This window comes from Parambassis ranga, chromosome 5 (genome assembly GCF_900634625.1).
Source record: "Parambassis ranga chromosome 5, fParRan2.1, whole genome shotgun sequence".
Classification (NCBI taxonomy): Eukaryota; Metazoa; Chordata; class Actinopteri; family Ambassidae; genus Parambassis; species Parambassis ranga.
This window is the reverse complement of record NC_041026.1, coordinates 15,459,677-15,480,660: the sequence shown is the minus strand read 5'-3', so window position 1 is coordinate 15,480,660 and position 20,984 is coordinate 15,459,677. Positions and strand designations below refer to the sequence as shown.

The window sequence follows — 20,984 nt, the reverse complement described above, 5'->3', positions numbered from 1 at the left end:
AACTATCTATGATTTTTAACTTTGGAAGACATGTTGGGTTTGAATTTTCCAGTAAAAAGTTCTAGTCTTCCAAAATGGACAACTACAGATAAGCTTCACTGCTATTTGGTCACAATTTCAAACCTCCACAGAGGAGACACACCAAGCCCTGAGGAGCATAGAAAGCCAGTAAGTAGCAGTGACTATGTCGGATTTATAGTTTTTCTCCTTGTACGTGTTTTGTAGTGTTTGTAAATTGTTATTTCAGTAGTAAAATTGTGAATTTGTGAATTTAAACATGACATGACATGTTCTGTCTATCTTTTGGTAAGGCTGATCCCCACATGTGTCAGCTTCTCCACTGTATAGGTAGAGTATATTTCTTCTAGGGAAATGACTTCCCCAGTAGTTAGGAGTGGCTTACTTTGATGCCTACAGGCTGAATATGTAGACCTACATTTAGAGTTTTAGTCATTTGTACTTCTCATGTCTTTTTTTAAGCTTGTCTTTTTGTACTCACTTGTCCAGCACAGTGTATTCGCTTTCTGACTTAAACAAAGCTCCCAGCCTGGCCTCCATCATTATGTAGGTCTTTTCTGTGGTGTTGTCTGAGGGTCAAAAAGAAAAACATGTGATATGTTATCATTGAATTCTCCAGGACACAGAAAAAGATGTGACATTTTTACATTTACAAATCAAATAACAGAGATTAAAAACTAATTATAGGCCAAGGAATTAAAGTCTTTATCTCTTCATTGTGGCATGAGTAGCAGTAGTTGTATATACAGCATTTATTCCCGTCTGTATTTTTTTTTCACGTTTATGCTTTTTTTTTTTTTTAAAAGGTTTTGCTTTTGTCAAATGAGAGGTACAAAGGTTGAGTCATCTTAACTGCAGCACAATGATTTTTTTTATTGACATGAATTTATGATTGATAAACTGCAACTCATTAAACATGGTTCGAATCCATGCCCCCCTTTATATAAAATTCGAATCCTGCTTCATAATACTATCAACACACTATCAGACTATGTCAAGTAGCTACAGCCTTTTAAGCAGCAGCTGAGCTAAATAAATACAGCACTTGTATGGAATGGCTGCCTGACATTTTGGGAAACCGAAACATCTTGGGAAAATGGCTAAAGGGGAGATTTTAGGAAAACAAAAATGAGAAGACGAAGAAGAAGAGGGTAGAGACACTGAGAACAGCAGGGACAACAGTTGTGAAGAGGGCAAAAACCAAATGGCCTGAGACAGAGACATGAAAAGAGAGAGGAGGGGGGGCAGCATCAATAAAAGATGTTTCTTCCCCCTCAGTGGTGTGACAAATGACTGCACAGCTCAGAGCTGCCACTGCTGACAGCCCTCAACTAAAACAGCTAGAGCGGCAGTGAAGGAGGGAGAGACAGGCATAAAAAGAGACAGGAAATAACAATGAAGGACAAAAACAGGTGGATGTGAAGGCAAAGAAGGAGATAGGTAAATGAGAAGGAAAATTTGGATGAAGACGGAGCAAGGGAAGAAGGAAGATAAAAGAAAAAGAGAGCGACTGAGCTGATAAAAAAAAAAAACACACATTCATTGGTATTCCAAGGCGGTCTCCCATGCAGCACAGCACAGGCGGCGCAGTTAGGGTGACAGACTGCGCTTCAACAGTGCCCCCTGCAGTATCAGCTGTGCTATGACAAGCCAATAAGAATCTAGGTCATCCTTTTAAAAAAAACACCAGTTTCTCTCACAGGGAACCAAAAACTACAGCAGGAGGGTAACAGAAAAACAGTAGCCACCTCTCTGGAGTATTTTTTTTTACTATTTGAACAAGGACAACGCTTTTTTTAAGTGGCCTGATTTGAAGTTCAGCCACATTTCCAGGTTTGAGGCACACAGTAATGATGTACTGCACAGTTGTATACACACACATAGCAAGAGCAGATATTTGACATGTTAAAGTAGAAAAAGCAAAAGTATGACTAATTAAGTTAGAACCTAATTCAACTGCTTTAACAGGTATATAACCTGAAAAGGTCCCAATGTCAATCATCATAATTAAAAATAATATAAAATTAAATTAAAAAAACACTTTCATAGATAGATAGATTATAGTTGCATGTAAGGAACCTCTTGCATCATCACTTGCCACCATTTTTACACGTTTGAAACTGGATTTTGGCCCCTCTGCCTCCGTTACTTAGCCAAGATGGTGAGAAGTGTACACAACTTTGCAGCCATTATGATTATGCTATCTGGGCACGCCATACTTGTCAGGGCAAATGAGCTCATAAAATGTCAAGGAGGAACAATCAGAGATGCAGAATAAGTTGCAAAAGCCTACCTCTGTGGATATTTATAGCCATGGTTGCTCCCCTTGTTGGATCTAGAGAACCAGTCTTGCTAAGTGCTTGCTAATGTGGTGTCACTGCCACATTAAAACTCTGGAATAGTGCAAAATATAGCGAGACCTACTTGGCACAGACAAACATGCGCTTGTTTGGCATCGACTTAAATGTGATCAGGCATTCATTTATCTGTAAAAGCTCAAGAGGTCACCTTTAAATCTGAAAGAACTATTTAATGTGGATGGGCCTACATTGTATGTTTAATGATCCTACATCAACATCTTAGCATCATGAATGTTGAGCTTCTAGTTGATTGTAGATAAAAATCAAAATTCCAGTCCCTTGTCCATTTCTAAGCTAATACTTTAAAGTCAAAGGCTACAAAGTCCACCAGCACATTATGGTACAAACATCTTTCCCTCAGGGTGCAATTTGCCAAGGCAGCACTCCCTCCTCTGATAATTTGCTCTTGTTTGTTCCTTCTGGATTAAAAAACAAACACCCATCAGCTGATACTTTGTCCAAAGCATTAAACTCAAAGGGGAAACAAGATTTTCAGAAACTTTTGCCTGAGGCATCAGGATTTCAGCATCAATGTTCAACAAAACTACTGGCCCTGGTAATTCAAGTAATCCACAACACAAACATGTTTGTCAGCAGGATTTGTGAGCAGTTGTTTCCATTTTCCCTTCAATGACTTGAAAAAGGTACGGACAACAGCAACAACATAATGGTGTTTTTGTTGATAACCATGAACACAACATCAGGACGTGGTCGTACTAGGACACTTATCTTTTGCAGAGGAGTGTCCATTTCAAGTCAGCACATCAGCGGTTGTATACATTCACATTAATGACCATTTTTGGTTTCTTACCTTTGACTTTGACATACAAGAACTCTGGGTTGACACAGAGGGCAAGGTTACTTGGCAGTGTCCAGGGAGTGGTTGTCCAGGCGATCAAAGACACATCTTCATTCCCAACCAAAGGGAAGTTGACAATCACAGAGGGATCCTGAACATCCTGGAGAAAGAAATGAGTATAGAAACTGGGTCAGTTTTGTTTTTAACAAGCCGACTATCCGCACTGTCTTATCAACTTTTCAGAATAAAATAATCATGACCACTGCAGTGCTGCACGACAGCAACTATGATGTGAGTGGTGTTGTGCACAAACCTTGTAGTTCTGATGAGACTCAAAATTGGAGAGGGGGGTGTTGCAGGCAGTAGAGAAAGGCATAACTTTGACACCTCGGTACACCAGCCCCTTGTCATACAGCTGTTTGAACACCCACCTGAAAGAAAGAAAGAAAACATCAACATTAAATCAAGAAAAGACAGTCCCATCACAGATAGTACTGCATTTTGGTTTATGTGTTATGAATCACTTTTCCATACATGATTAGGAGAAAGATTTGTGCCTCTCAGACTGAGTGTCTGGTGAAAGAGTATTAATGGAAATAGAAAGTTTGAAGTTTCAAGTGTTTTGACTAAAAAAAAAATTGATAGCACACTACTTTGAAACTAAATTGGACCAGGTCTAATGATAAAGTCTAAAATCCACTCTTTCACTGCGTTTTATCACTTATATGGAACCTACAATGTGAGACCTGTCAGCATTTAATTCAGTCTGTGCTTTGCTGAAAGTCAAATATTACTTAAGGCAACTTTGCAAAGTTGATCTTTATGTAAAATATGAGCAACATGTTAATTCAGACAGACATGATTAAATGCCACCAGGTTAACTGGAAGTTGATCATTAGGGGTGGGATGGTTCATGAAAAAAATCAGAACAGTTCGGTACACGTGTTTCGGTCCGGGGTGTGTGTTCCGTTCGGTTCTGGACATGCGCATCAAGTTATGCAGAGAGGCATTTTTACCACAGCATTGAGACGAGTGTTGGCAACTTGGCGTCTCTCTCACTACATTTCCAAACTTTTTTTTAATCAAAAGCAACTAGTGACTCTCTGGTGACTTTTGGAGACTGACGTGAAAGCACGTATCATTCTGCAGTCAGACTACTGTCCTCGACAAGCAGCGACCGTGAGCTCCTCCCCCGCCTCTAAACACTCACAGCCGGTCACTCTCACTGTAGCTTCAGCTGCAGGCAGAGCAGAGAGGAGACCCACACCACTCTGCGTCCAATCGTGCGCAAAGCTGCCGCTGGTCCCGTCAATACTTACAGAGCGGGCTGTAAATAGCATATTTCATTGGCAAAAATAAAAAGAAAACCACGGACATCAGCACCGTTAGCATTGCATAGCTTAGCGTAGTCTTAGAGTTCAGTCTATCCAACTAGCATGTCATTCTCTGTCCGACGGTGGGAGTATGTGCGCACGTGTGTCTCTGTGTGTGTGTTTATCTGCGCATGTGTCTGTGTGTGTAGGTGCATCGTGCCTCTGTGCACAGACAGCAGCGGTGAATTGTAAACACACGACCATGCAGACAGAAATGACGTGCTGCCGTGCAAATAAGATAAATAACATGAGCTGTTTACTTTGTTTAATAAAGGAGCAAGGTGTAGACCTGTTGTATAGGAAATGATCTTAAATGGCTTCTGTTATGATCTGGTGCTATATAGAAATTAAAAAGAAATGAAATTGACTTGACCTGATATAATGATAGGGGAAACACTGAACTGATTCTTAAATATGTTTAATGTTGGATAAATAGGCTATGTATTTTATGCTCATCTGGTATTTCCAGAGTGTTAAAAGTAGAAAAATCCTCAACAATGTGAACCGAAACGAACCGAAAACCGTGACCTCAGAACCGTGACCTCAGAACCGTGATACGAACCGAACCGTGGATTTAGTGAACCGTTCCACCCCGAGTGATCATGTCTGAAAATGGCTTTGCATTGCAGCTGTTCATTGAATCATGTGATCATACTGCTGGACTGATGGGAGTTCAGACTAGGCCTGTCACGATAACAAATTTTGCTGGGCGATAAATTGCCAAGAGAAATTATTGCGATAAGCGATAATATTGTCGTTTTGAGACCATGTTCAACTAAAATAATGATAACGACATATAATGCAAGTACACCCTTACAAAGATCAATAAACTTTAATTTCTAAAGAACATTTAACACTGGAAAGGTTCCCAATCATCAACATTATTATTATTATTATCCATATTAATAATATGAATAATAATATTAATGTTGATAATGTTGATTAATATTGTTAATATGAGTAGTGGTAGGCCTATTACCATGGCTTATCTGAGCATAGTCAATGAAGTTAAGTCAATCCAACTATCATGTCATGAGCAACAGAGAGCCAAACACCACTCTGCTGGTGGGAGTGGGCTCACCTGTATGTGTGCACATGTGTCTGCATGTGTGTTTGCGTGTGTGTATGCGCATCGGGCCACTGTGCGCAGACAGCTGCAGTGAATTTTAAAAACGCCACCATGTAGACAGAAACACATAAAATAAACTGATAGCAGAGATGGCAAAAGAGGACTGGGCAAGAGAACTAATGGGTGGCGCTGCCGCGAGTGCCGCCAGTAAGAAGGCAGAGAACTTCACTCATATAACACGGACTCTCTCTGATAGCACGTTGTATTCATAAGCATGTGTAGTCTTGTGGTGAAGTGTTGAACCGGTGTTGTGCAGCTTTCGTTGCTGTAACCAGGACTGTGACGCACCGTGGCGACGCAGACAGCGAGCTGACAGTGGTCTGCTCAGAACATCCCATAAACATCACACAATGAGTTAAAAATTAAGAACTACCTGTGGATTTGACACATTTTAAGACAGAAGCCGTGGGCCATATTAAATCCGACGGCCGGACTTTGCACACTTTATACGCTACAACGCACCGGAGTGACGCCTTTTGACATCCAGTCTCTTTGACAGGGAGAGGGAGAGAAACAGAGAGAAGAAAACAAACGAGCGTGCAAATGTAATTTATCACGGCCAAAAAAACTTATTGAGCCCATTTAAAGTTATCGTGCAATTAATTGATTTATTGTTTATTGCGACAGGACTAGTTCAGACTCTGCGTGTGGATGAAGAGTGAAGGTGTCATGCTGCACGCATTGTTTTTAATAATGTCCCTCAATAATGACGACGGTGCACTGGTTTGTTAGTTAGCTAACTTGTTAGCTACTGTTTGCTAACATAAGTCACTTATTATCATCCATTTACCAGCCTCTCTCTTCACCTAATGCCCCTATTTTGATTAGTGTAGGTAGATCAGTTTGACTTGGTCACTGTAAAAAGTAGCTCAAGAGCCAACAAAGTGTGGGCAGCCCTGGTATAGTATAACAAAAGAAAAAAAAATTCCATATTGAAGGAATTGACATGAAAGGATCTTTAGCCAAAAGAGTCTGAATACAAAATATCTGAGTCTCTGATATCCATACCAGACAGTTTCCATGAACCAGGGGTAGAGGGTCTTGTAGTCATTTTTGAAGTCAATCCACCTGCCCATCCGCTTTACTGAAATCTACAAAAAAAACACACACATACATCTAATAAAGCTAAAGTCAATATAAATGATTATTTTAAACTTTTGTATGTAGTCGTCTTCTCCTATGCTCACCTCCCACTCGTTGGAGTATCTCATGACAATGTTTCGGCAATGCTTGTTGTATTCAGCAATGCCCATCTTGGCCACGTCTTCAGGCCCTTTGATGCCCAAAGTCTTATCAATCTCATACTCCTACAAAAAGACAGCACAACACATGATCAGGGACATAAGTAAACCACGGACAGATTTGTTCAAACAAACACATTTGAGATAAATTCTTACCACTGGCAAGCCATGACAGTCCCAGCCAAACCGCCGGTCCACATGGAAGCCACTCTGGTGGGCAAAGCGAGTAACAATGTCCTTGATGGTGCCAGCCAGGATGTGACCATAGTGGGGCAGACCCGTAGCAAATGGAGGGCCATCATAGAAGGTGTACCTAATTTGGAAGGGCAGCAAAAATAAATCAGTATTTCCTTACACATAAATCAACATGTTTTGTTGGGCAGGATGATGAAGCTGGATTATTCTTATTATTTTAGTAGTGGAGCAGATTTTCTGTATGACATTGATGCTAATGACAATAATAATTTGGTGTTGCTATGTGAACCTACTCTGGCACCTGAACAGGTCAAAACAGTTTGTTCTACATGTTTGAAAAGATAGAAGTAGAGGAGGCGTACTAGCTGGTATCTGTCCCTGGATCCTGCACACTGGTCCTTTAAATGTATCAGTCAGTGTCACATCCATTTGTGGCCAAAGTTCCTCAAAAATACTATAATTTGGGTTTGTCTCTTTTTTTACAGGTTATAAAAAGAGGCTTTTAGGTTTATAGGAGTTCATTTATTAGATTGAAATATATTTGATTAGATTTATTTAATTGATTTGTTTTTTCCTTAAATATATAGTTAGTGTTTTTCAAAACAATGGCACAGATGACAATAATCTATTGTTAGATTTTTTTTTTCATATGATCAACAAGCAACCAGTGAGATCCAAAAAGGATGCAAAACAGACAAAGAAAAACCAGCTGGCCAGGAAATAAAAATCAACAGCATTCTCGAAACACAATCCTTAACTACTCCCGACAATGAAATGATACAGGATAAAGTGCTCTTCTAAACCACAAATGCATTCCAAGAAAACACACCCACTCAACCCCTCAGTTATTCGATACATTTCTGTGTTCTGAGAGCTTGATATATTGTATTTTGAAAGATGCATCAGAATTTACCTGGGTCTGTTCCTGGACTGTTTGAGGCATTCCTGGAAGCAGTTCTTTTCTTGCCACAGCTGGAGGATCTTCTCCTCCTCAGAGGGAAAGTTAATGGACTCGGGGACTGGCTCCACCATGCTGTCTGTATGAACACAGTATGTGGACAAGGAAGGATGGACAAGGAAGAGAAACTAAATCACAGTGTGCATGTCATGCATACTTTTTAAGCTATTTTTGAGCTACCAAAAATAATAAAGCACTGTCAACCAAACTTTCCAGTTTTATGCTTATGTACAAGTATATAAGTGGATGATTAAGGCTTTTCAGGTACACATTTAGAAATTCTGTCAATCTAACGTTCTGGTCGAGTCACATTATATAAAATGGCCATAAACATTAAAATGTCTTAGGTCCTCTCTTTGTATAAGTGCCCCAGACTCCAAAAGATACTCTGACACATTATTAAAAGTCGACCTGTCAAAATCTGACAATAGTTTGCCAGCAAGCATGCTGTCCTTTCATTTAATGATCTTAAGTCAAACTTGGCTTACAAATTACTTCTTCCCTTACCATTCACTCACAGAAACTTTGTCCAAAAACATTCATTAAACACAGAAAATCACTTTTCCCCAGCAGTTGCTTCACAAGAATGACGCCTCCTTGTTGTTAGCTAGCAGGCTAAGCTAGCCGGCCAATGCTTTCGTTAGTGAGCTTATAGTGAAGCGGACTGTAAAGCTTATAAAAGGCGTTGTTCAAGCACACTCACATATACAATAACGTGCGGTGGGTTGTCGCTGTAATGAAGCATTCACGTTATTGTAACAAAGTTTGAATGGAGGTACTCACATGCTGTCTGCACCGCCACCGGCAGCAAGAAACGAGAAATGATGCAAGCTGAAGTCAGAACGTCGCCGGAAGTGACGATGCCACGTAAATTAAATCGCTGCTAACCCTGAACAATCTGAGCGTCCTCTTGTCATTTTTAATCATTTTTAATAAGTTTGCATTTCACTTTCAATCAATCGAATGTTTAATTCAAATGGTCCCTAAATTATTTTAAAAATACCTCTTTAGATTTTATTAATCCTGAATTTACTGAGAATGCTAATGAAAATACTAAGCTTTCTTGCAGCCTACACTGCCTTGTCTAAAATGTAAGCTTTTTCATCATGATCATTAAAGAATAATAATCTTTGGGTGGTATATAAACAAAGTTTGATTGATTGACTGTTGAATGTTGCGAAGAATGGGCCAAAATTCCTGCACAATGAGAGGCTGAAAAAAACAGAATTAAGGAGTATTTAACATGGCCATAACCACAAATCACACAATGTCATTTAACTGCCATTATTTATTTACTGTTTTAATGAGCTAAAAAAAAAACAGCAAGTGCACTTGATTGCTGCATGCTGAAGGATTTGCTATGAATTGTTAATACAAGATTGATTATTAATCAAAATTATAAAATTCAGTGAGCTGAATTTATTTAAAAGGTTAAAGAAATTGGCGAAATTGATGTTTAATAGAAGGTTGGAATTGTATCTGGAGCTGAAAAGAACAAGATCAGGAACAAGCACATCAGCTCAGGTCAGCTGTCTTGGGGACAAAGAGGCCAAAGAGGCGATATATGGATTTGTGTGGGTTGGTGGTGGGCTTGTGTGAGAGAAGAGGATGCACAGTATAGAGTTCAGTGGAAACAGATGATTCACTGTGGAGACCCCCAAAGATAACAGCCTAAAGGAGAAGAAGACACAACACGTTGACAGCACAGGCCTCTTCCTGACCTTCCACTGAATTCACTGTGAGGCTGTAATAATCCCTGAAGCTTCAAAGAAAAACAGGCTGCAGGCTGTGGAAAAGCAATAAACAGCTGAATGATCATCAATATGACAGAAAAAATGTTTACAGTCTGATCGATAGGCAGAATATAGCTCCTCTCTATGTGCCTGTATCCATGGCAGCATGTTTATCAGTTGCCCCTATCTACAGCTCCTTTCTCCCCCTCTTAATGCAGTTCCAGTGTAAAAACACAACTGCTTTTTGCACCTAAACAGAAGCCCTGAGACAAAAAAAATAAAAACCATGAGAATCATAAGTGTTTCTTCTACAAAGTTGTGCAATTTCATGTTCATCATGAAAAAGATGTGGAGATGGTGGCGAGTTAGAAAATAAATTTGCTCTGCTCCTGTTTTTCTTTTTACATTAGGGCTTAATAGAGAAACGACCAGGTATTGCCGCAAACAGCTGGCTCAGGAGGCCAAACGGTTTGATCCTCAGTTTTGAGTCACACTGTCAGAAAGCCAACGAGTGTTGCTGTTGGATAAAAGGTGCAGGCGTGGCAGCAGGTTAGAGAGAATTTATTTAGGCATCTCATCAGCCTCTCTGCACTCTGATCATTCCACTCAATACACACTAATGTTAAAATCTGAGGCAGCCCAAAAATTACTTGATAAACCAATCAGGACAGCCAACATCTGAAACCAAATTTAGTTGAACATTTGAGTAGTTTAAAAGCTGAATGGTGTCTGTCAGTTAAACTATCAAGAGTTTTTGCTTTTCCAGGTTGAATGGGTTTAAAGGGCTCCTCCATTTACTTTAATGAAATTTTAGAAAAAGCTTAATAGTTTAAAAATGGTTGAAAAGAGAAAAATCTCATCTCCTAAAAAGCTTAATAATTTGGTCGTTGAACAGCTTTCATAGCACAAAGTATGCAGGGGTTTGAAAAGTGCCAAAAAACAGAAGAACAATAAAATTTCAATTAAACAGAAGCACAATATCATGTTGGTTTGTTAACAAAGCATAGCTTTATTGTGATGGTACTAACACAGTCTGGAACATCAACAGACACAGAGGTGACTGGAAAACTGCTTATTTTTCCGTGGCTGCCTTGCGAGCTGCCTTCAAGCCCTTCTTGTTGTGTTTCTTAGCAAAGCGCATATTCCTCAGAAATTTAGGATCCACCTGTAACACAGAAGAAAAACAGCATGTCAGCAGCATGTCAAGTGAACAGGGTGGCAGGCATAAAAGCAGTGAACAAGAAAGATCGGGCCAAAATACCACATTCTATACAAAGCAACCAGCTAATCATGTGTTTAGGTGGTAACATGTCAGGGGTTCAAGTTTTATTGATAAAACGATGTACTGTAAGTAAACTAATACACTTCAATGGACACTAAAAATCTGAAACAGCAGTACGGGTGTATATATTTTAGGGAAAAGAAAGTCGAGCTCTAACAAATCATTACGGGTAGTGAGGAAGACAGTAAATGCTGCAACACATAAATTTACTCTAAACACCAAAAAGCATAACAGTAGTACTGTGTTTGAAGAGTGATCATGGTAGCATGACCAGGTAAATCCAGGGGTGACTGAACTTAAGGGTTTGTAAGATACTTTGAGATCCTTGATCAACTCAGACAAATTATCTACACCACAAGGGAACTGCAGCCAACAGCAGAAGTCCACTGTTGCTTCCAGTGTTTTATCTACGAGCTTCATGGCATTTACGTACATCACAATGTAGAAGCAAATGAAGATTTACAGCATTTTACAAAACTTTTCAACAAAATCAGCCATTTGTCACTTAGATTCACACTCAGGGTCTAAATGTTAAATATATTAAAAACCACCTTCCTTAAGTTAAACTAGTAATGACAAAGACTTTTTCTACTGCTTTAAAGACAGCCCACAGAGGGGCTCAGGACCAGAGAAATACTTAACACAAACAGCTGCATATGAAGATCCTTCAGCTATAAGGACTTAAAAGTCTAGTCTCCCCTGTTGGAATACTTCCACACACAAAAGCACCCAAACCATGAGTTCCTCAAGTCTGACAAGCAGCATTCATTAGATAAACACAACACAGACAAGAGTGCAGCTGGAACATACCCCTTTCAAAGACTCATAGCGATGAGATCTGGGCTTCTTGATTCCATTCCTGTGGGCTTTACGAGCTGTTCAACAAAAACAAGGGTTAGCACAAGAGTTATTACAATGCTTTACCCGCAATGTAAACGTAGATATTTCAGACGAAGATGAAGAATTAGCTCATAGCTAATCGTCTAGTACAGTTCTCCTACTTCATATTAGCCTCTTAACTTTACTTACACTGGTTGTGGGTCGTGTGGTTCTTAGACTTTGCCATTTTGTCACTGGTTAATCTAGAGAAAGAAAGAAAAATAAATCACTCAAAGTAGTTGCATCACTCATTCGTATACTCCTGTGCTACATGCTAACTATCGTTAGCTCTGGTTGCACAGCTAGCCCGCGTTCGCGCTACACATAAACACATGCGTTTGTTGTTGAAAGACAGATGTAGAATCTTAAAGAAGATGTACACCGTCACATAAAATTATTAATATGCATTTATATGAATGGAAGTTGCTGTGCAGCTTTATCAAGCAGCGCTGGCAGGTCGCTTTTGATACACAGAGCGTTAGCACTTTTTTAATGACATCCGTAGCTTTTAATAAGGGTCCCATCTAAAACATACAGCGATGGATCAATGATTAGTAATCAGCTTTATCAGGATCGATAGTTGTTTCTGTGTGGACATGAAATATACACGCAGATTGATGAAGATTAAAACAGCCCACCATGGTGGGAAAAATAGATACCTGCCACACGAACAGACGACAACCGGAAGAGAAAGAAAGGCTAACCGGCCGGGCAGAAATGAAAGAGTCCAGTAAAGAGAGGAAGTCAGTGTGGAAGGACTCATTTGTTTAAAAGGCAGCGCCATCTACTGGAGAGTTATGGTATTGCAGGGATTAAAAGTCCACTGTAGAGCCACAGGGTGTCACTCTACTACTCTACTACTACTACTACTCTGTTTTTGTCAGTAAAGTGTGGCACACAGGTGAGGGGATCCTTGATCTTTTGCTTCTTTGTTTTCTTTTAACAGGTGGAATGTAGTTCTTTTTTCCCTCCAAAACACCTGTGTTTTGGTGGTGTTTTTGTACTTTATGATGATTTATGACAATAGATAATGAAAAAGATGCATATGTGGGGCCTTTTATCCATTAAATATTTTTAAAAAAATAAAATATTTAAAAAAAATATGTTTAATAAAATGATCTATAATCTATCAGTGGATTACCACAAAACGGTGTGAAGATGTGAATGAAGCTGGGAGAAAAGCATATGATTTCCTTCTGACAGATACAGATTAGGTGCCACCCCTGCTGGGTTTTACAGCATGGTGAGATGATGGACAGATTGTAAAGCAGACAGCATTATAGACAGATCCACACAGATTACTGCACTGCTGGCCCTCCCCGTGTGTTGTGATGGATGGGAATGGATGCAGAGCCATGTGACTGAGCTCCCTCTCAAGACACACATTCATTTGATCATACCATCCTCTCCTCTCCTCTCCTCTCCTCTCCTCTCTCAGCTGAGGTTGGGTGAATTCCTGCTCAAGCAGAAGAAATCATGCAGCAGCAGCGGCAGTAGTAGCAGCATCCTATATTTAGACCCCTGTTTGATCATAAGAGTCTCTCTGCTGCACTCTGCAGCACTCAGCTCTGCTCAGCCAATTACAGATTTGAGTACACATGTTATTATTCATATTTTTCTGTTAGTGGTCACAAGTCTAGCTTGTTTCCGTTGGGGTTTTTGATCACGTTTCTGTGACAATTCATGTTTGTATTGTCTGACAAGTCTGTGTTAATGAGCTGAGCTCCAGTTGCCTCTATTGTTAGGAAGAACAAACAAACCCAGTGACAAATGATAAACAGATTTTTTGATTGTTTTATTGTGTGTGTGCTCTGCAAAGGTCTTTCTGCCTGCTGGTGTGTGTCTGCAGGTCCAGGTTTGTGGATGGTGGCTTGTTTTCTGTGTGACTCTACATTTCTGCCTTTTCACATGTAAAACCAGCTGCTATCAGTACCTAGCTGCAAACACAAAGGTGGAAAAGTGTGCATGAGAGGCACGACTGCTGCAAAAAGCACACAATATTTAGATTTAATATATAGAAATATTAACTAGAATCATATTTCTGAAAGCTAATTGGCTCTCTTAAACTCCTTGTTTTATTTATTTTCAATCAAGTTTGCTGTTTTTGAATATGTTAGGTAACAATAGCTTTAAATAACAACCCAGACATTTACAACTAACTAACTAACTAACTATATTTCAATCATGAGAGACTCTGAGTGAACTGAATGAGAAAGAATGTATTAATACAATAATTGTGTAAATGTGAGGCTTTTAAATTTCTTGCTACGCTATGATTGGGCAGGAGAGGGACAGATCAACAGCTGATTGGTGAGGGAGGTGCCATCTATTAAACACCTGACTATGTGGGAGGTCACTAGAGGGAGTGCAGTGTGGTGAAAGAGAGAGAGTGAAGAGGGAGAGGGAAGCCGAAAGAGATAAGAGGTGGATGATGTGAAATAGAGTCTTCATGACTGATCTTATGCTGAGAGCTACATTTGTGAACATTTGAATATCTGGGTGTAAATGCATACAATATATTGTGCATGTAAACTGTTATTGTTCAGTGCAGAACTGCATGATAGTCCAAAAAACTGAACACAAAAGATGTGCCTCATAAAATGTGTTTAATGTTGAAAGCGAGGAGTTCTCCTAAAAGATGTCTGAAATAAGAAATAAAGTGGATGAAAATGCACTGGCTGCAAAGCTTTCAATGGGTTTATATTGTGCTGATCTAAATATTTATCATGCAGACTGTGTACTGCTTCTCTACAAACACACACATAAACACACGCACGGTGCTCCCAACACCAATTTGATCAGAAAATATGAAGGTATTATAACCTCATCACAGACATTAGACTTTAACTAAGATTCTGATTGTACACAGTTTTCCATAAGGGAAAAACATGCACATTTGTACTGGTGTATGTTTATTAAACATATTGCTTCCCTGATATTGCATTGCCTATTTTATTATATTACATAAAAAAACTTTTGCAGCTTCACTTCGGGTTGTAATTGGTTTGTTGTCTCACAGTATGAAGGCCTCTAATGATGGTTTTACAGGAAAGCAGCTTCTTTCGAGACACTACCAATACTTTGGTAATGTGATATTTGCACCTTTTATGCTCAATATTAATCTATTAAATCATAATTCGTGCCTTTGTGAAGATTCATAGGCCCCCTATAGAGACAAATTTGGGGTTGTAAGCATGAGTCCACAACCAGGCTATTAATTTGAAGCTGGCTCGGTGCTGATTTTAGCCAAATGCTAAATGCTATCAGCATGCTGAACAAGCAACAACCTGTAGGGCAAGGATAAACTGCAGTTCCTGTAGTGGCCACTTGAGGCTGCCTCCAAAAGCACGGCAAGTCCCAAAGACCCACATGTTTAAATGTCAATCTTCAGAGCAGTAATAAACATACTTACAGCCATCATTTTGGCTTCTGTTCATAATTTACAAAAGGGGATGTTTGAGATTCCCAGAGATTTCCCTTATACTTCCTTATTCAAACTTGCCATATATCCTCCTCATTTTATTCTTATTTCCTCAGTTTGTTCTCAGTTTTAACCCCTGAACACCCACTTTTTGTTACTTTTCACAATGCTCCCCACCCACTTTCATTTCCTTTTCATCTATAAGAGGAAATCTCTTCTTTTAGTCAATCCTCCGGGGGCTCACTTCACCTCAGCACATGAAAGAGGGGCTGCTTATTATGTCTCTGGAGTTTGGAGGTATCATAGACAAGATAATCCAAACATAGTGCCACATACAAAAGTGAAAATAGAAGTAGAAAAGGAGGAACGATGCAGGTTCTGAATATGTTTGCAGTTAAATTAGAATGGTTACCAGTGACACTGGGATTACATGCTACCAGGACAGAAGGACATCACAACCTATGTTAACAGGATCCATCCATCCATCCATCCATCCACCCACCCAATACATTTATATTTGTCCATTACAGAAAGGTGAATGTCAGCTGTGCCCCTCCTTGAACAACATGAATGAATCACCAGGCTGCTGGGATCTGCTGCAGTGGCGGTGTGTGTCTGTGTAAACCTCCTTCTACAGATAGTGTAGAAGGAGGGTGACAGTGTTCATGATGAATGTCTTCCTGTAAATATGACAAAAAACTGCCCATAGTAATGCCTTCTTTTACAGTAAGAGCAAATCACTGGCACATTCATACCAACATATCAACAGTCTTCTTCTTCTTCTTCTTCTTCTCTTCTCTCCAAGTTTGCTTTGCAACGCTGACTTCATTCATTGTGTTTGAAGGACAGAGACGATCGTATGAGAACGAGAGGCACAATAAATGAACGGGAAAGCAGAGGAGGGAAACTTTATGCGTGTGTGTGTGTTGGTGCTGAGAGAGACAGAAAAAGGAGGGAGGTGGGCGGTCATCGCTAAGATCAGGCTTTTTCTATTGGCTAACAACAGGAGATGAATGAAAGTATGTAGATTTCAATGAAGGCCAGATGTCAGAAAGCATCAGTGCATGAAGCACTACTGGAATGACAGGAGGGAAGGGAGCAGAGATGGATGCAGGGGGTAGAAATATGAGTCACTCCCTCTCTGCTCTAACTACCTCTCTCTTGATGAACATTTAGCTCAATGCACCGAGGCATCACAGACCTGCTGGCATCATTTTCATTGTACAGCATTTATTACCCTTGACTGTTGTTTTGTTTCCTGTTGTTGTCTGCCTTAACTTTGCACATCAAATTCAAACATCAGGCAGCAGCATCAGGCAGACAGGACATCAGAAGGACACGTTCTGTAAAAAGCAAGACAGAAACAATAATGATGTGTTACATGGATAATAACAGAGATGAGCATGCTAACCAGCTAGCCACAGACCGTACCCTCAAAAGTCACATTACTAATTAACACCTGATGGCAACATGATATCCAACACTTGTTAGAAACAAAGCGACCTTTTCTCTAACTCACATAACCTGGACAATCAGAGACATGCTGTTATTTCGTCCAGTATTAATCACTGTAATGTACTCGTCTCAATCAAACTAATACAACGCTCAGCAGCCACAAAATGAATGCGAGCCAGTAAATATGATTATTTCAGTCTCTCCTCATCGGCTCATTGTGAATGCACATATTGATTTTAAAGCTCATTGCACTGCCTCACAGCACAGATTCACTCACTATAGCTCTGCACACAGGAGGCATGTGCATCGTTATTTCTGCAGTGAAGACCTGAACCTTTTCTGCTGAAGCTTCCTGATTATGTCAGGGCATCAGACTCTGTCTCATTATTGGAAACCTGGGTGAGACTCTACACCAATTTATTTTTGGGAGCCTTAAGCTTACCTGAGCTCTCTCCTCCTGACACCAGGCAACATTTCTTTTTGTACCTGCATTAAGCATTAACCGTGACTTTCTGCTACTTTTTGCCATCAGGAGTAATGTGCACAAAGGGATGTGAGAATACACGCATAAACCAAGAAAGGTATGCTTTTTTTGGTCTATGAACCTTTGTGTACTTGATGTGGAAAGTCTGAGTGCATGTTTGTTCCAATCTTCTAAACACAATCATTATCTCAGAGACTTCCAAGAATTTCTTCAATTTGGTACGTGGACAACAGATCAGAGGTCACGGATAGTAAGACCTCAGAAAACAGGTTTTCATACCTTTCTGCTTGTCAAAGTTTAACAGAACCTTTTCACCATGACTCAAGAATTCAGGTAAATACTGTCCATCGATCCTTCTATTTCCACTTTCCGAACCTGCTGTGTCCTGTACTAAAGGGTCTCGGGGGTCACTGAGTGGACGCCACTCTATTGAGGGACTAATACTTTTACACCTAAGGCCAATATAGAATCACCAATTGACCCATTAAACACATCTTTGGTAAGTGGCAGGAGAAAACTCACGCAGGCCTGGGGAGCATGTGCTAAACTCCATACAGAAACTGTTGCTGAATCTGGACTTGAATCCAGTTCCTTCTTGCTGTGAAGCAGCAGTGCACCACACCACCACCCACAAAAATGTCAAGGGAAAAAAATAATAATGATTTTTCAAAGGTCAGATTTGGTGTATTGACCTCTGACTGTGACATCACAGAGTGATGTGGCGACAGAGACGATCTGTCGTGTTTCCTTTCACCCCTCAAACACACAAGAGGAAGAACGCATCAGGATATACAGAGGGCCCTGCCTCTAGCCCATTGACAGCTGTGACAGCTGTTGTACGGGACAGAATGGATTCAGAAAATAGATTTGCACAGCTCAACATACAGTGCTGATTTTGCTGAGTTCAGCAGAATGTTAAATCTGTTGCTAGTCCAAGCTGCTGCATTCACCTCAGCTCCAAACTGGCCGATAAAGGTAAAAATGCCTAACAGAGACATAACGGCGTATCAGCTTGAATCACAAATTATGATTGTCGGTGGATCTAAAGTGCTTCAAAATAAAGAAGTGCCATACTGTGACACGCAGCCGAGCCACAAGCAGCACTCTTTGTCACCTGCTACTAAAGCTACTGATGGATTTCATCTTTGTTTCGGCTTTAACATTGCTTGACTGACACCTGTATCAGGAGAGCAGGCTCCTTACATTCACAGGCGACCCAGATTAATGTAAAGCAACACAATGTTTGAATAACAGGCCAAACACTGAGGCTAATAAGCTGTATTAATCATATTCTGGTGACTCACTTGTATCACTGCCACACTTATTTTCACAGTGTGCACACTTTTTATTGCACACACACACACACACACACACACACACACACACACACACTCACACACACACACACACACACACACACACACACACACACACATATATATAATGTGTTTTCACAGCACACCTACACACATACACACATTTGGACCCACTGCAGCACTGGGTATTTTTGAACACAGTGTTGTTGGGTAGCCTGTTATACAATATGTGTCTCAGGGACAGTCAGTCTCACTCTGACCTGTTTTCTGTCTCAGTGGGAAGAGAGCGGCCTCACAAACAGGCACGACTCACTATTGTCCTTCCAGAGAGAGAGAGAGAGAGAGAGAGAGAGAGAGAGAGAGGGAGGAATGGAAAGTTTTCATCTCTGCCACTGGGCATTTCTGCTGGAGATAGAAGAACAAATGAGCCTCACACTGTAGAATGGAAACACAGAGGGGGCGTTACGATTTTTTGTGCATTTGATATGAAAATGATGGAGGCAATGAGGTTACACGACATGCTGTGATGAGACCTTTCACAGCCTAGAACAACTTTAGATACTACTGGTGTCACTCAGTATTCTATACTGAGGTACAACCAAACACATCCATCCATCCATCCATCCATCCATCCATCCATCCATCCATCTGATCATCTGAAACCGCTCTGTCCTGCAGTGCAGGGTCACAGGGGGGTTGGAGCCTATCCCAGTTATCTATGGGTGAGAGGTGGAGTACACCCTGGACAGGTCACCAGTCAATCACAGGGCAACATACACAGACACCAACACCTACGGGCAGAGTCACCAATTGCCCTAACAAGCACGTCTTTAGAAAATGGGAGGGAGCTGGACAACCAAACCATTCTTTGCATTATATAAAGAGCTTAACGTGGGGGAGATCATATTAAATTACCAAATTCACTTCACCCTGGAAGCCGCTTAGTAGCTACTTCTCTCATATATGGACAAAAGTATGTGGACACCCAACCACCACATGTGTTTGCAAGAACAAGCAACTTCTTCCAAACCAAACTCATCAGATCATTTCGTCCCAGCCTTTAAAACATCAGATGTTTCTTTACACTTTTCCTAACATGCAGTAGTAGAGCTATCTCAGCTGGGACAATATGGTGTTATGCATGTTGGAAATATGTCAATAAAATGTCATTATTAAACCTGTCATCATTTATAATGCCTACCTATTACTGTCAGAGTTTCATTTCTTCTTTTTATATAACGTTTAACTGAACTTACATTAGTTTACATGTTTATTAAAATAAACAAGGCAGTTCACACAGGAAGTGACACGCTTCTGTGTCGTCTGCTACATTATCACTTAAGAAATGTCTTGTTGTATAATCATTGAGCTAAGTTTACAGTCTGCTTAATTATCTCTGTCGGATTCTGTGACGTCTTTCACTGTGACAGCACACCTCTTAGGTAACAGACACCTTTGTCACTTCTGCTGTGGAGTTTTTGATGTAAGAGTTAATTTCATGCACGGCCTCCAGACACTTAGCGGTGATTAAATAACACGAACAATGAATGAGTCACATTTTCAAACTGTAAATAACGTGTGAATACCAACATGTGACAGGAGAGGTCGTTGGCTTATGTGCAGCGAGATGCAGAGTGACGCCAGAACCAAAATAAACGTATTTATTGAGCTATCTTTAGCAGGCGAATTGTGTCAGAAGCAAAGCATGGGAGTCACTTTGACACCAATTCACACCCACTCCTCTAACAAACCCTCAGTGACGTCACTAAGCGTCTGTGTTACATCTGTGTAACTTTCTTATAACATGCATGAGTCTGTCAGAGCACAGATGTGGCAGGTTCACGGGTTCACTTTTTTTCTTTTAATTAGAGAGAAGTTTTAAACAAAGTGTGTGAGTGGGTGTGTGTGTGTGCTAGCGTAATGGTACTGTTAATTATGATTAAGAGACAATGTGATGCGATATTATCCCAAAGAGGTTTGCATTGGGAAAAAAACCATCTTAGCATTGCCCAGTCGAACCCGGTGGAGTGTGAGTGGAAATGGTCTGGGCAGGTGACAGGTAGGCCTACACCTCAGACCACAAGAAATTCAAGCCTGCATGGAAATAATGTACAGGCTCAGTTCAAATGGAATCACAAAAGTCTGTCTGTCTCATATTATTCTGCACTTTTGATGACTGTATTGTTTTGACAAAGCTTCTGTTTTTTCCAAGATGTACCTTTTGGAAAAAGACCAAATTTTTTTGCATGAAAATATTATAGTATAAGCCATTATATTGGCTTTGAACTTGCTGGTGAGCATGTTCAGCTCTTGGGTAACATCCAGAGGCTTCGGCTGGGTG

At 40.2% G+C, this 20,984-nt stretch overlaps 2 protein-coding genes across 2 annotated transcripts in view; both read right to left on the bottom strand.

The window, feature by feature from the left end:
• The window catches only part of iars1 (isoleucyl-tRNA synthetase 1), a 41,585-nt gene extending 32,673 nt beyond the window's left edge, over positions 1–8,912 (bottom strand). The window contains exons 1-8 of the mRNA XM_028405773.1: positions 8,857–8,912; positions 8,029–8,152; positions 7,077–7,233; positions 6,867–6,986; positions 6,688–6,770; positions 3,491–3,608; positions 3,190–3,337; positions 500–587 (exon numbers count right to left, since the gene is read on the bottom strand). Coding sequence (XP_028261574.1) covers positions 500–587; positions 3,190–3,337; positions 3,491–3,608; positions 6,688–6,770; positions 6,867–6,986; positions 7,077–7,233; positions 8,029–8,147 — 833 coding nt within the window. The 5' untranslated portion in view covers positions 8,148–8,152; positions 8,857–8,912. The remainder of the gene's footprint in view (positions 1–499; positions 588–3,189; positions 3,338–3,490; positions 3,609–6,687; positions 6,771–6,866; positions 6,987–7,076; positions 7,234–8,028; positions 8,153–8,856) is intronic.
• A 1,879-nt stretch (positions 8,913–10,791) lies between these two features.
• On the bottom strand, positions 10,792–12,724 carry rpl29 (ribosomal protein L29). Its single transcript, XM_028406428.1, has 4 exons — positions 12,627–12,724; positions 12,118–12,170; positions 11,899–11,963; positions 10,792–10,971 (listed from the first exon to the last, which is right to left on the bottom strand). Exons 2-4 carry the CDS (start codon positions 12,152–12,154, stop codon positions 10,879–10,881), a joined length of 195 nt encoding a protein of 64 aa, XP_028262229.1. The 5' UTR covers positions 12,155–12,170; positions 12,627–12,724; the 3' UTR covers positions 10,792–10,878.
• Between the last annotated feature and the right edge of the window lie 8,260 nt (positions 12,725–20,984).

What these genes read in the sequence shown, in the direction of transcription:
- rpl29 (XM_028406428.1), bottom strand. Translation starts at nt 12,154, where the DNA reads ATGGCAAAGTCTAAGAACCACACGACCCACAACCAGT. An exon ending in CCACACGACCCACAACCAGT is followed by an intron (nt 11,964 to 12,117) that starts GTAAGTAAAGTT and finishes TTTGTTGAACAG; the next exon opens with CTCGTAAAGCCCACAGGAAT. An exon ending in GCTATGAGTCTTTGAAAGGG is followed by an intron (nt 10,972 to 11,898) that starts GTATGTTCCAGC and finishes TCTGTGTTACAG; the next exon opens with GTGGATCCTAAATTTCTGAG.